The following is a 15,745-nucleotide window of genomic DNA, read 5'->3' as shown; positions in this document are numbered from 1 at the left end:
AAAAAAAAGAAAAGAAAAAAGAGAAGGTAAAAAATATAGAGCAAAGCACTGAAGAGCCTTGAGAGCATTCCCTGGATGAATCCCAGGAAAACACCACAACTCCATCAGCGAACACCACGGCAGGAGCTTGATGGTTGGCAGGCAAGGGAAAGGTGCCAGAGGAGTCATGCTCGCCCTCCTCCTCCCCACTTTGCCCGAATTCCTCGGTCCAGCCTGGAAGAGGCCGCTCCCACGGTTCCCATGGCTATGGACACCTGTGCTCCTTGGGAAACGCGCGGCTTTCCCCCGGGTTTTGGGAACCGCTTTCTGTTTGTGTGATTTTTTTCCAACAAGGACACGGCCCCCACCCCCCAAACCACGACAGCGCATCCCGCAAAGGGGCCTCGGGGATCCCGGGAGGAGACGCGGCCGCGGCGCTCCGGGAGCCTCGGGGAGCCTCTGGGATGCGGGAGGATGTCGGAGGTCTTTCCCAAGCCCAGCGCTCCTGCGATCCCGAGCTCCCAAGGCTGGGATTCGCCTCTCCCCCTCCTCACCGGCCCTCCCCGCTCTCGGCAGCGCCCAAACCCCTCCCTCGCCCTCCCTTCCTCCCTCCCCACCTTGGCTCCGGCTCATTGAGAACAGATAAGGCGCCGTCACATGCAGCCTCCGCTCCCTCCCCTCTGCCCCAGCCCTTTAAAAAGCTTTATACACCGAGGATCCCTTGGAACGGGAGAGGGCAGGAGCAGGGAGAGGCAGGAGCAGGGAAAGGCAGGAGCAGGGAGAGGCAGGAGCAGGGGGAGGCAGGAGCAGGGGGAGGCAGAAGCAGGGGGAGAGGCAGGAGAAGGGAGAGGCAGGAGCAGGGAGAGGCAGGAGCAGGGAGAGGCAGGAGCAGGGGGAGACAGGAGCAGGGGGAGAGGCAGGAGCAGGGAGAGGACAGGAGCAAGGGGAGGCAGGAGCAGGGGGAGACAGGAGCAGGGGGAGACAGGAGCAGGGGGAGAGGCAGGAGCGGGGGAGGCAGGAGCAGGGAGAGGCAGGAGCAGGGAGAGGGCAGGAGCAGGGAGAGGCAGGAGCAGGGAGAGGGCAGGAGCAGGGAGAGGGCAGGAGCAGGGGGAGAGGCAGGAGCAGGGGGAGAGGCAGGAGCAGGGAGAGGGCAGGAGCAGGGAGAGGGCAGGAGCAGGGGGAGAGGCAGGAGCAGGGGGAGAGGCAGGAGCAGGGAGAGGCAGGAGCAGGGAGAGGCAAAAGTAGCTCTGCAGCAGCGGAGGGTTTGGAGCAGAGCAGGGAAATCAGGGATACCCGGGCACAGGGGCGTGGGCATCTCCATCTCCAGTGCCACGCCAATGTTGTGTGCTGGCAGGAAGGAAGGCGGGAGGCAGCGCGGGCACCGGAGGGCGAGCGCAGCTCCCTGGTGATGGCATGGACCGGCCGCTGCTGCCGCCGCTCTGCCCATTCCCCCGAGGGCGCGACACCGATGCGGAGCCGCTCGTAGCGAGTAAGTTAAATTTCCTTTGTTATTCCAGGTCCCTTCTCCGCTTCTCTGCCTGCGAAGGACCAGCAGCCCCGCAGGCAGGAGGGCTGACTGAGGGTTGGGTCAGTGAGTGCCGGGCTCCCCAAACCTGCCGGGTGGGAGCCAGGGATGCGCCGCTGTCCAACTCCCCAGCGCCAGGGAACTCTTCGGGAAGCCAGGATGGGATGCTGATCTTGGGCAAAAGCACTGTCAGAGCTCATAAAGGTGTTGGGCAGGAAAACACTAAAAAAATCCGAACTGCTCGGTTAGCGGAGATCGCTGGAATGCAAAGGGCACCGCGAGACCCAGCAGTGAGAGCTCTGAAATGCTTGGAGCGACTCCATAATCCTTATCTGGAGTCAAAGATTAAATTCTTTCATAATTAGGATACTTGCCAGCCAGTTTAGGGTTTAAAGAGCCCTGGCAGTGCAGCCTCCCGATGATGAAGTGGCACGTTGAGCCCTTGGAGGGGACAGGGAATGGATTGCACCGGGAATCCCTCGGGGAGGTAAAAACATGACTGATTTTTTCATCCCTGTCCTGTTGCATCGCTCCCAAAGGTGCCTGGAGCTCTCCTGTTGGGCTCAGCATGTGCTGCCTGGGAGGAGTCCCAGGTTCACTTTTCTGCAGCATCTCTCCCCTGGTTTGGATGGAGAGTTTCAGGAGCCAATGAAGAAGTGGCAGAAACTGTCTCAAAAAACTTACCCTCTGACTTTTGGGGATTCTGTCATCGGGCAGGTCCTTCCTCCTGCCCCTTTTCAGTCGATCTTGGATTTGTAGTAGAGCAGCTTTGAGAGAAACCAAACTGTCTCCTCTCTCCTGTGCTCTGACCAGTCCAAAAAACCAGGATCTTCTGTAGATGGGGAATGTGGGGGGCAGTGTTTGTGCTGGGGGAGTTAATTCACTGCTGGGGCTCAGTCCTTTGCCCCACAGTTCCTACTCAGTCAGAGAGATAAAGGATTGGGACATTTCTGATTCCCATGACAAAATATTCTCCATCTCTGGAACGTTCCAGCCCAATTATTTGGAAAGAAAAAGAAAAAAAATAGGCAGGGTTTGGGAGTTTTTCTGAGGTAGATCTCCAGACTCTTTTATAGAAGTCACCCCACTTTCTGTTCAGTCTGAGGTGAGGAGAGGCCCCCAAACATGTGGGGAGGGCACTGGCACTTACCCAGCACTTGGGTTTGGGTTGGTTTGTCTCTCTGTGACTCTCCCCTTGTCTGCAGCGGGTTGAAGGCCTTGGGGCAAAGAGATCCTGTGTTTGGGCAGTTGTGTGTGAGCTGTTTGGATCCAAGACACTGGAGAAGTGTGAAGTGGCATAAAGCATTTCCCTGTATCTTTTAAGGCAGCTGCCGATTACAGAGCGATTCTCAGGTGCTGTGATGGTGAATTCCTGCACGGTGGAGAACAGGGATGTTGGTGCTCTGGGGCAGGATTTCCTCTCAGAACTGAGGTTCTGCTTTCCCCAATATTCAGCGTTTGCTGAGTGCAAACTGCCAGTAGCAGAATCTACAACACGAGAGTGTCTTTTCAGGCCAAAGGTGTCTCTTTTCCTTTGTTCAGTTGTGTTGAGTGAAAGACAACAACGATGCCAGAAGGTGCCCCTAAAAACACAGTCAGGGGTGAGAGGGCAGAGACAGAGAGGCTGCAAAGTGCCTCAGGCACAGTCACTTCCTCGGAGGTGGAAGGATCAAATTGGTTTAGTCCAGGCTTTATTTGTCGGCAGAGAAAACTCATTTGACTGTTCCAACTTAAGAAAAACACCGAAAAGTGTAATATTGCAATTTTTTTTCCTGCTCTTCTTCTTTAATGCAATGAAGTTTAATTGACTGAGAGTTACATGAATGATGAAGTTAAGGCAGAGTAGGCAGGAGATACCCCTTATCTTATGGAAGCTCCACGTTCTCCAGTCCTTGTGCTACACCAGCCTGCTAAGGTTGTACACTGGGATCATTGTGGGCTCTCAAAAGGCAACTTCTAGTTTTCATCTTTTTTTTCCTGTAGAAACCCCCCCACCCCAATGTATCTTCTCAAAAGTTTACTTTCCCCTCTCTTTTCTGCATAGGTCTGAAGTAATTATATTTAATACAACTGTGGGCTTGTGTTATATGTGGGATTTTTTATACTTCCATCCATAGCTGAAGGGGAAAGAATCTATTTGAAATCTGTAGAGAGAACAGAAAGTGTCTTCCTTGGCATTAGAAATAATCTTCCCAGTTACTGCTGCTGACAGATGAGGCTGTTGGAGGCTTTGCAGAGCCATCTTTAGCCACACCTGAAGCACACAGGGACTGTATTCACTGCTGAGAGAAGGAGAAAAGACTTGGGCAGTGGTCACAGGAACTCATTTAGGATTTTGGAAATGATGAATTTAGTTCCCTGCTCTGCCACGGACTCCCAGAGTGAGTGTGGATGGAGCATCTTTGTGACTGACTTGCCCATCTGGAAATATGGGATATGGAGCATTTCCTTGTTCACAGCTCTTGATAAATAAATAAATAACATTCTAAAGCCTGTGAGGCCTGTGTTGAGTGTTGTGAAACCCTTGGATACTCTGGGAGTACCTCACAAGTGACAGTGGAAGGGCTCAGGGATATCAGAGCTGGGATTATCCAGCACTGCTGGGGTCGAGGATGGGTTGGGAGGTGATGAGGAGGTAAAAGTAAAGCACAAATGTCCATGAACTCTTTCTTTGTGTCATATCAGCTCCCTGGCCAGAGAGATTTTCTTTGGAAAGACCAAACACCTTCTGTTGGGGTATTTCTGAGCCAAATGGGCTCTGGGCAGAGAGGCAGCCCTGGGACCAGCACAGAGCCATCATCCTCCTCCTCCTCAGCTCCCCCCAGCCACCCAGTCTGTGTGTTTGGGGTCTCCTCCACCCCATGGGAGCTCCTCCAGCCACCCAGTCTGTGTGCTGGGGGTCTCCTCCACCCCACAGGAGCATCCCCAGCCACCCAGTCTGTGTGCTGGGGGTCTCCTCCACCCCACAGGAGCTCCCCCCATCACCCAGTCTGTGTGCTGGGGGTCTCCTCCACCCCATGGGAGCTGCTCCACTCACCCAGTCTGTCTGTTTGGGGTCTCCTCCACCCCATGGAAGCTCCTCCAGCCACCCAGTCTGTGTGCTGGGGGTCTCCTCCACCCCATGGGAGCATCCCCAGCCACCCAGTCTGTGTGCTGGGGGTCTCCTCCACCCCATGGGAGCATCCCCAGCCACCCAGTCTGTGTGCTGGGGGTCTCCTCCACCCCACAGGAGCATCCCCAGTCACCCAGTCTGTGTGCTGGGGGTCTCCTCCATTCCACAGGAGCTCCCTCAGTCACCCAGTCTGTCTGTTTGGGGTCTCCTCCACCCCACAGGAGCATCTCCAGTCACCCAGTCTGTGTGTTTGGGGTCTCCTCCACCCCACAGGAGCTCCCCCCATCACCCAGTCTGTGTGCTGGGGGTCTTCTCCACCCCATGGGAGCTCCACCAACCACCCAGTCTGTGTGCTGGGGGTCTCCTCCACCCCATGGGAGCTCCACCAACCACCCAGTCTGTGTGCTGGGGGTCTCCTCCACCCCACAGGAGCTCCCCCCATCACCCAGTCTGTGTGCTGGGAGTCTCCTCCACCACACAGGAGCATCCCCAGTCACCCAATCTGTGTGCTGGGGGTCTCCTCCATTCCACAGGAGCTCCCTCAGTCACCCAGTCTGTGTGCTGGGGGTCTCCTCCACCCCACAGGAGCATCCCCAGACACCCAGTCTGTGTGCTGGGGGTCTCCTCCACCCCACAGGAGCATCCCCAGACACCCAGTCTGTGTGCTGGGGGTCTCCTCCACCCCACAGGAGCATCCCCAGACACCCAGTCTGTGTGCTGGGGGTCTCCTCCACCCCATGGGAGCTCCTTTGCCTGGTGAAAAGAGTCCTCAGACACCAAAACCTCAGAGGAAACAAGGAACACCTTCCCACCTCAGTGCTTAGAGAAGGAATTCCCTGGATGAGGGGCCTTTGAACCACATCTATTAGTGGAGTGTCACAGTTGGGCAGTTCCTTTCCATCTGTTTTCCTGGTTTGGAGCAGCACAACCCTCTTGCAGCCTCCCCTCCACCTGTGGCTCTCCAAGCACTTTTCAAAGAGGCAGCCACACAGTGTCTATTTATATAAGGTCAGAAAACTGAGAGATGAAATGATTCACCCCAAATCTACCTGCCTTTCTTCTTCTTCTTGCCTGTGCCAAAAGGGAACCTCGTGCTGGTGGTGGTGACTGCTCAGTCTCAGTCACACAGAGGCAGGAAATAAAAGTGAATAAAAGGATAGAGGGAAAGATGCCTCTCTCAGGGAAATCAAAGCCCCACCTAAGTCAGTACCTGTCCCATGGTCATTCATCCTCAGATTATCAAAGGCCACCTTTTCCCAGGATTTCTTCTTCTTTCTCCATCTTCCCAGTGTTCAGAAGTCAATTCTTTTATTCTCTTTGGGTGCTGCTGCTTGAAGTTTCTTTATTCCTCTACCAACTTTCCCACATTATCAGTGTCTGCCAATTAAGAGTTTCATTCCTTTGCAGCAGTGGAGAATTTTGGGGCCCAGAGGAACCTGAGCACAGTAACCTCATCTCTGTTTTATGTGGTATGGGCAGCAAAAGACCCAGGTCAGAGTTTAATGTTATTGATGGATGGCTTGTTAAGCAGTTTGGGACTCATTGTCTGGGGAAAAAATGAAAAAAAAAGATGAAAGAATTAAGTAAAATCCTGTTTGGGGAAGGTGTGGGAGGTTTGCTAAAGAACAGTTGCTCAATTATTCTCATAATGTGAGAAAACACAGGCGTCAGGTTTAGGAGAAACAGAAGAAGGCTGCAGTTCCACAGACTTAATGACAAATTCCTGCCTCCCAACTCCTCCTGCTTGCCAGTTTAGTCCTCTCCAGCAGCAAATCCTATCCCCACTTCAACCTGAGTTTACTTCAGATCAGTGTCACAGAAAAAAAAAACAAATCCCAGACTACTCTGAGCTGGAAGGGACCCACAAGGACCACCGAGTCCAACTCTTCAGTCAGTGGCCCACACAGGGGATTGAACCCATGACCTTGGTGTTATTGCAACCAAGTTTTAACCAGCTGAGCTGATCTCAGGGTTTTTTGGTCTGCTTTGCTGCAAAGACAAGATTCTGTCATGGGTGAGGTCTCTGAAGTGCTTTGTTCTCCATTCTGCAGGATGCTGTCCTCTCTAATGCTGTAAAATCTTTGTGAGGACATACAGTATCAGAAATGGAAAAAATCTTGTAAGAAATGAGCTTGTGAAGATGAAGAAGCAACCCCAAATGCCCTAAAAACAAGCTTTTACTGTTGTATAAATATATGTTACAAAATGGGTTCCTTGTTCTTTTTTCCCCTGAGTCACTGTCCTCCCAAAATCCACATCCCCTCCAGGTAACAGGTTAGTTCCCTGGACCTGGGTGCCCCTCAGCTGTCGCACAGATCACAGAATCCCAGACTATTCTGAGCTGGAAGGGACCCACAAGGACCATCGAGTCCAACTCTTCAGTCAATGGCCCACACAGGGGATTGAACCCATGACCTTGGCATTGTCACAGCCAAGTTTGAACCAACTGAGATGTCCCTGCCCACGGCTGAGGGTGCCACTGGATGAGCTTTAAGGTTCCTCCCAATCCAAACCATTCACTGAATCACAGACTATTCTAAGTTGGAAGAGACCCCCAAGTCCAACTCTTCAGTCAATGCCCCACACAGGGGATTGAACCCATGACCTTGGCATTGTCACAGCCAAGTTTGAACCAACTGAGATGGCTCCAGCCATTTCAATGGATTGCAAAGCCAGGCCTGATCTCTGCCAAGCTGTAATTTGGGATGGCAGCATGGTTGGCCTTTGCAGAGGGGAGGAGGGGTGTGAGTTGCTTCCTGGAGATGATAAATCCATGAGATAAAGCAAGCCCAGATCACGGACATGGAGCTCGGAAAGCGTCTGGTGGCACTGCAGGGAAAGGGGTCACAGCTCCACTGAACAAAGGGGAGTTGGACAGGGGGCTGGGAGGGACTTCTGGGTCAAGCCCTCCTCCTTTTCCCACCCTGGGATGGCCACCTGTCATTCCAACACTGATCCCAGAATCCCAGACTATTCTGAGCTGGAAGGGACCCACAAGGACCATCGAGTCCAACTCTTCAGTCAGTGGCCCACACAGGGGATTGAACCCATGACCTTGGCATTGTTACAGCCAAGTTATAACCAACTGAGCTGATCTCAGGGTCTAAATGGAGAAAGTTGCCCTGGTCAGAGAAAGTTTCTTGCAGTTTTCTTGTTTCACCTTCTTGGTGTCACCAGCAAATGGCTGTCCTGAGGAGCTGGAGCTGCCAGGAGGCACCTCAGCTCTGCCAGGCAGGGCTGGGAGCAGCTCTGCAAAGATTCTCACCCAAGCCCAGCCTTGGCTGTCTCAGCAGATCTCACCAAGAGCCCTAAATGTCACTGCCTGTCATCTGGGCAGAGCTCAACAGCAGCCAGGCTGAGAAAGGGCCTCTCTGCAAGGGTGACAATGCACTGACTCCCAGCTGCTTGGCCAGTGGCCTGTCCTGAGGGAAGGGCACCTTTGTCCAAAGGGGACACTTTTATTGTCCTGGCTTCGTTCAGCCAAAGGTGGTAAATGCCAAAGACACAGCACAGTGAGTGGGAGAGGCAATTTCAGCTCCTGGATCTCTGTGCTGGAGCGAGCAGGGATTGAAGAAGTGGAGCCTAAATCTCTGTGAGAGGCTTCCATGTGTTTTTTTTCTGGTGAGGATGTTTATTCCCAGCAGCAGTGGCAGTTTATTACACAGGGAAGGGTTTAACCAAGTCCTTACACAGTTGCAGTGCTCCTTTTGGAGCAGCTTGTCATTCCTGCTGAACTTTCCCAGGGCAGTTTGAACAATAAAGGAAAGGGAGCAAATTTCCTAAAAGATTCTTGTGCCTGGGATCTCACAGACTGTTCATTCCCATCCCACAAATTTCACCACTGGGGAATGAAGGCAAGAGGGGGAAAACAGTGATTTGCTGAGAATTAGAGAGAAAACACTTGTGGAGAAAATCATTTGCTGTGCAGCCATCCCAAGCTGTGCTCAAACTGCTGATGGACATCATTTTTTTTTTGAAAGAACCTAAAGCAAAAATTCCTCTGCTTAATTATCTTCAGTAACCACGTGCTGAGGTTACACTTGTCCTGTGAAGGGAGAGTTTAGGATTAAACATCAGCAGGAATTGTGTTGCCACTGGAGCTGCCAGTGAAGTTCTCCTACAGCAGGAATGTCTCTGCTTTTATGGCTCACTTGTAAGGTGTTCTGAGGGTTTCCAGGAGGATTTTGGTGGCCCTGTTGTTGGAGATCAGTAGCACCACAGAAGGGATTTTGCCAGTCCTTGAGTGTTTTAGTTAAAACAGGTTTCTCTGCATGTTCATTAATGGACAGTTCCTCTTCCCTGCTCCAGCAGGGTGGTGTTTTTAGGGATTTGGGCTTTTTGAGTGGTTTTATTCTGCTCTTTTTAATATGTTTTAAGATCCTTTTGGTCTTTTTTTATATGAACCTCGAAGATGAAACCTTGCACTGGATTAATGTCTTCAAAGTGATTGTTCTCCCTTACACAGTGTCAGTGAAACTCTGGCTTCAAGTGTAACTTTTACAACAAAACCATCTTTAAAGCAGCACTTTTAGAATTGAAAACATGCTGCACTTCCCTGGTTTTACACTGAGATTGATTAAAAGCTTTTTAGTCCAAATGGAGTGATTTTAGATTAATCCATCAATGAAAATATACATCAAGAGTGGTAATCATGAGAGGAAAGCAAAGAGGTTCTTCACCACCTGATTCTCTTTAGGCAGTGGAGGGGAAGATTCTCCCTATTAAAGAGAGGGAAAAACATGTGATGGTTCTGCCATGAGCCCTCCACAGGTTGTGAAGTGAGAGTCAATGTCATTATTGATACTGATTATTACCTGATAGATAATGAGGATTTGACAGCCTTTGGCAGGCACTTCACACCAGTGTGGAGACAACACATCCATTGCAACAGGTAATGAAAAAAAAGGATGAAAGTGTGTTTGAATACACCATCCAGGAGCCAGTTCTCAGGAGGGACAGGAACAGAGCCTGGGATGAGGAGCAGGGCCAGAGAAGAGCAATGAGGCTGGAGAAGGGACTGGAGCACAAGTGCTGTGGGGAGAGGCTGAGGGAGCTGGGGGTGTTCAGGCTGGAGAAGAGGAGGTTCAGAGGTGACCTCAGCACTGTCTGGAACTGCCTGAAGGGAAGTTCTGGCCAGGTGGGAGTTGGTCTCTTCTCCCAGGTCACCAACAGTAGAACAAGAGGGCACAGCCTGAGCTCTGCCAGGGAAGGTTTAGGTTGGATACCAGAAGGAAATTCCTTACAGAGAGAGTGCTCAGGGATTGGAATGGGCTGCCCAGAGAGGGGGTGGATTCCCCATCCCTGGAGGTTTTTCAGCTGAGCTTGGACGTGGCACTGAGTGAGAATCCACCATGTATTGATCCAACCACATCTTGATCCAACCCCACTGTGGCACTCCGTGCCATGGGCTGGTGATCACAGTGGGGTTGGATCAAGGGTTGGATTGATGATCTCAGAGGTTTTTTCCAACCCAGCTGATTCTGTGACTCTGTGATCTCTGGCTGTTGGACACACAGGCCACTGAAGCACCTTCAGAGGGCACTACCTGGGCTCCTCTGCAGTGCTGAGGTGCAAAGGAGGGTGTGGATGTCTCCAGAACTCTGCCTGTGACAGGCCTTGCTTGGCCACCCCCTGAGTGAAGGGAAGTTCTGGCCAGGTGGGGGTTGGTCTCTTCTCCCAGGCACTCAGCAACAGGACAAGGGGGCACGATGGGCTCAAGCTCTGCCAGGGGAAACTGAAGTTGGAGAGCAGAAAGAAATTCTTTGCAGAGAGAGTGCTCAGGGATTGGAATGGGCTGCCCAGAGAGGGGGTGGATTCCCCATCCCTGGAGGTTTTTCAGCTGAGCTTGGCCGTGGCACTGAGTGCCATGATCTGGTAAAGGGACTGGAGTTGGACCAAGGGTTGGACTCGATGATCTCAGAGGTCTTTTCCAACCCAATCCATTCTATGATTCTGTGACTCTGTTGGAATCTTTGCTGCTGGAGGAAGGGCACACCCAGCACTGGGGTTCTCCAGCACCACACGCTCTGGGCATGGTGGCAAACCCCATCCCTCTCATGTGCCATCCCAGCACCATTAATCCTGATTATTCCCCATTCCTGTGGCTGCCCAGGCTCAGCCCTGGCCCCAACCCTGCCAAGCAGCAAATGTGCCAGCCTGAGGCAGCGCTGGGGCCGAGCTGGGCACAGATGGTTGGGCTCCCTGCGAGCAGAGCCAGCGGGGCTGCTTCCAGCAACAGGCTGCTTCCTTGCACTAATGATTGATGGTGACTTATACAAGGGCTAAGAGTAATTCTTTGCTGTTAACCAGACTTGGCTGCAGCAGAGTGGAAGTGGAAATTTGTTGCCTCATTTATTCCTCCTGCCTCTGCTTCCTTCCCACCCACCCTTCCTGCTTTTTAATACCAAAAAGATGAAGCTGCTTTGCTCAGTCTTAAAATTGTCTTTCCCAAGACACTCTTAATTGTAGCTCTACACCTTTACTCATTCACAGGAGCATAAGAAGATTAAAGATAGAGGGAGCAGTAATAGATTTAGTGAGGTTTTAATAGGATTTGCAGAGGACAATGCAGAGAATGAACGCTACAGAAAATATTGCTGCTCTATCTTTGATATCCCCAAGGCTGCTTAGGGAGTCTTTGACAGAGATGTTGTCTGTGCTCTGCATCCAGAGTCAAGACTCTCCTTTATTAAAGGAGCATCTAATCATTGGCCAAGAAGGCCAATGGGATCCTGGCCTGGATCAGGAATAGCGTGGCCAGCAGGCCCAGGGCAGTGACCCTTCCCCTGGACTCAGCACTGGGGAGGCCACACCTTGAGTGTTGTGTTCAGTTCGGGGCCCCTCAGTTGAGGAAAGAGATTGAGGGGCTGGAGCGGGGCCAGAGAAGAGCAACGAGGCTGGAGAAGGGACTGGATGTGGCACTGAGTGTCCTCTGAAACACCTCCAGGGATGGAGAATCCACCAGGTCTTGATCCAACCCCACTGTGATTACAGGTTGATAATCTCCAAGGTTGATAATCAAGGGTTGATAATCTCCAAGGTCTCTTCCAACCCAAGTGAGAAGAGCAACGAGGCTGGAGAAGGGACTGGAGCACAAGTGCTGTGGGGAGAGGCTGAGGGAGCTGGGGGTGTTCAGCCTGGAGAAGAGGAGGCTCAGAGGTGACCTCAGCACTGTCTGGAACTGCCTGAAGGGAAGTTCTGGCCAGCTGGGGGTTGGTCTCTTCTCCCAGGCACTCAGCAATAGGACAAGGGGGCACGATGGGCTCAAGCTCTGCCAGGGGAAACTGAAGTTGGAGAGCAGAAAGAAATTCTTTGCAGAGAGAGTGCTCAGGGATTGGAATGGGCTGCCCAGAGAGGGGGTGGATTCCCCATCCCTGGAGGTTTTTCAGCTGAGCTTGGCCGTGGCACTGAGTGCCATGATCTGGTAAAGGGACTGGAGTTGGACCAAGGGTTGGACTTGACAATCTCAGAGGTCTTTTCCATCCCAATCACTTCTATGATTCTGTGATTCTATCTTAGTAAACAGGATGTTACATTATAACCTGCAAAAATCATTGCAGCCCTCTGTGTTATTTATTTGGATCTCTGGAAGCATCACTTTGCATGTGGACAGTGGGGTTTTATTGACTCCCTCCTGCCTTTCTGGAAGTGCCTGGTGATTTTGGGGTGACTTCTGACAGGTCTGATTAACAGCAGGGCTGGTTCAGCCACCTTCAGAGGTGGAAGATGCTCAGTTAAAGGGCTGTTGCACATCCGAAGCCTGAGCTCACAGACTACACTTGCAGAAGGTGATTCAGCACTCCTGAAAGCTGGATGTCCCTGGAGATGCCTCTCTCTGCTGACTGTGAGGGAAACCTTCATGCATAATTTAGACTTGTGTGAGGCTTAGGTAGACACTGATGCTCAGGGGTTTCTGTTCACTTCTAAGGATTCTCTTGATACGCACCCAAAACCTGAGCCATCAAAAAACTCTGGTCCCTCTTGAAAAGATGTGTTGATGTGTCTTTACTTTGTTCCTGGTTGTGATCTCAAGCAAATTTGGTGTGTAAGGAAAAAAAAATTAAAAAATCTAAGGACAAAAAATATCCCCAAAAATGTTAAAAGGTTTAACCATTTCATGACTCCCAACCATGCCCATCCCCAGGTTTTCTGAGGTTCCAGCAGTGCACTAAGCACTAAGATGTTTGAAGAGTCTGTGGATAATAAATCAGTATTTAACTTGATTTGTATTTGTATTATGCTTATTATATTTCACGGAATGCCACAGAATATTCTGAACTGGAAGGGACCCACAAGGATCACTGAGTCCAACTCTTGAGTGAATGGCCCACACAGGGGATTGAACCCCTGACCGTGGTGTTACTACCACCAAGTTTAAACCAACTGAGCTGATCTCTGGGTCATTTTTTATTATAGTTATATATATTTCTTATCTTTTTATATTTATTATTCATTTATTTATTGTATTTAACTAGCATCATTATATTTAAGTTCCTGTTGCAGGAGAAGAGTTTAACCCTCTCAAACTCCTTCCCAAAACAACATCTCACTGGTTCAGATAAAAAACCAAAATGGCTTTGTGCTGGTTTAAAGGTGAAGCTGGAGGAGAAACGAACCCAACACAAAGAGATTATCAGTCAGAGTTACAATTTAATAACAACATTCCAATCAATGCAATGGCACAAAGAGAAATTGGGTTTAACCCCCAAGCCCAGCAGTCTAACCCAGCCCCTGGGGCACAAACACAGGGGGGTTTGGTGGCCCCTGTGCTGAGCCCCACGTGGTTCCCCCGAGTCCAAAGGCAAAGGAAGGGACAAAGCTGTTGGTGCAGATGATGGCACAGTCTGGGCCAGAGTGGTGGCTCCTCCTGGCCAGGGGCTGCTCCTCCTCTGCATCCAAGGAGTGGTCCCAGAGGTCCCCAAAGCCCCAGATTGTGTCCCCTGAGGTTTGGGTGGGAGCCCCCAGTGCCTCCCCCAGGGCAGGGAGTTCCACCCTGGGGGATCTGACTCTGGCAGTCAGGGGGGATTTTGGAATGGTTGCTGGCCCATGGGCAGAGCTGAGCCCTCAGGTGGGTGTGGAGGTGCCAAGGAGTCCCTGCAGGGCAGTTCTCCCAGCTCCTCTGCCAGGCTTCTTTCCCAGCCAGCTCCCAGCCTGAGGGCTCAGCTGTGCCCTGGGCAGCTGCTGCCAATGGGCCATTGGGAACAGTTGCTGGGCAATGGCCCAGAGGGTTTGGAATGCCCAGCTTTGGGCACACCCACACAGGGACAAACTGGGCCCACCTGCTCAACTGGGACAGGGTTTTGTCTCAGCAATTTTCCTTCTCTCTTTACCTGTATTTCTTTGCTCTGCAGCCCAGCCATGGCTGGAGATTCCAGGATCTTCATGAACCAGGACATGGACATCGGAGTGACATCCAGGGAGCCCAAGAAGATCCCCAAGCAGGCTCGGGACGATGTCCCCATCGCCACCGACCGCACGCGCCTCATCTCGGCCGAAGGGAAGAAGCCACGGCAGCGCTACATGGAGAAGAGTGGCAAGTGCAACGTGCACCATGGCAACGTCCAGGAGACCTACCGGTACCTCAGCGACCTCTTCACCACACTGGTGGACCTCAAGTGGCGTTTTAACCTGCTGGTCTTCACCATGGTCTACACCATCACCTGGTTGTTCTTTGGGTTCATCTGGTGGCTCATTGCCTACATCAGGGGGGACCTGGACCACCTGGAGGACGAGGACTGGATCCCCTGCGTGGAGAACCTCAGTGGCTTTGTCTCTGCCTTTCTGTTTTCCATCGAGACGGAGACGACGATCGGTTACGGCTACAGGGTCATCACGGAGAAGTGCCCCGAGGGCATCGTGCTGCTCCTCATCCAGGCCATCCTGGGCTCCATCGTCAACGCCTTCATGGTGGGCTGCATGTTTGTCAAGATCAGCCAGCCAAAGAAAAGGGCTGAGACCCTCATGTTCTCCAACAACGCCGTGATCTCCATGAGGGACGAGAAGCTCTGCCTCATGTTCCGGGTCGGAGACCTCCGCAATTCCCACATTGTCGAGGCTTCCATTAGAGCCAAACTCATTAAGTCCAAACAGACCAAAGAAGGAGAGTTTATTCCCCTCAACCAAACGGACATCAACGTGGGCTTTGACACTGGAGATGACAGGTTGTTCCTGGTGTCCCCTCTGATCATCTCACACGAGATCAATGAGAAAAGCCCCTTCTGGGAGATGTCTCGTACCCAGCTGGAGAAGGAGGAGTTTGAAATCGTGGTCATCCTGGAAGGAATGGTGGAAGCCACAGGTAAGGATCTGTCAACAATCTGTCACTGTTTTGAGGGGGGAAGGGGTAAAAGAGAGGGCAGTTTGGCAGGAAGAGTTTGCTCTCCATGTCCCCTGGACCGAGAACATGGTGGGGTTGGTCCTTCTCTAGTGACTGACTCAGGTGGGGTGTTGGTGTTCTGTGATAACCAGCAGGGAAAGGTGGGTCCTTCAGCTCCTGTTCAGTGTTTCACACTCCAGTTGTAAGTCTGGGATTCAGGCAAAGGGAGCTGCCCATAATCCCTTAGAACTGATCCATAGGGAAAAACAAAAAAAGGAATGGATGAAAGGAATTCCTGGGGTCTCTCATGGTCCTGTTTCCTGTGATCAGAATTCCTGGTGCAAATCTTTCTCCACGTCTCCTCTGCATCAATAATTGGCTGTCACTGTGCTATTTTAGGTGCTGCTGTGGTGCTGCTTTCTGTCGGGGGCTGTGGAGCCTCCAAGTGTTCCTGTGGCCCAGAAAGCAGCACGTGCTGGAGCTGAATGACTTGCACGTGGTGCAGGACAGAGATTTGCACAAGGAGCTCAAAGAGGAGAAATACAGAAACTGTTGCTGTGCCTCTTGCAGCTGTTTAACAGCTTAGACAGAGCTGAGCAATGGGTGGATTAGGAGAGATCTCAGCCCAGTCCCAGCTTCCTCCTCAGGGTGTACTTGTGGCAGGTGATGAAAGAAGGTTGTGTCCATACATAATAAATCTGGGAAAGTTGTGGGCCTCAGGTTTCCAAAGTGCAGAAAGGTGGAGGAGTGGATGGATGGCCACAGAGGCTCCAGGTTCCTTCCCACAGGTACCTGCTGAGCTCTGGGGAGGGAG

General features: G+C 51.8%; 1 protein-coding gene across 1 annotated transcript in view; it reads left to right on the top strand.

The window, feature by feature from the left end:
- Positions 1 to 1,183: 1,183 nt before the first annotated feature.
- Positions 1,184 to 15,745, top strand: part of KCNJ5 (potassium inwardly rectifying channel subfamily J member 5) — a 29,488-nt gene continuing 14,926 nt past the window's right edge. The window contains exons 1-2 of the mRNA XM_071576150.1: positions 1,184 to 1,468; positions 13,967 to 14,913. Coding sequence (XP_071432251.1) covers positions 13,974 to 14,913 — 940 coding nt within the window. The 5' untranslated portion in view covers positions 1,184 to 1,468; positions 13,967 to 13,973. The remainder of the gene's footprint in view (positions 1,469 to 13,966; positions 14,914 to 15,745) is intronic.

Source organism: Pithys albifrons, chromosome 23 (assembly GCF_047495875.1).
Source record: "Pithys albifrons albifrons isolate INPA30051 chromosome 23, PitAlb_v1, whole genome shotgun sequence".
Classification (NCBI taxonomy): domain Eukaryota; kingdom Metazoa; phylum Chordata; class Aves; order Passeriformes; family Thamnophilidae; genus Pithys; species Pithys albifrons.
This window is presented reverse-complemented; position numbering and strand designations above follow the sequence as displayed.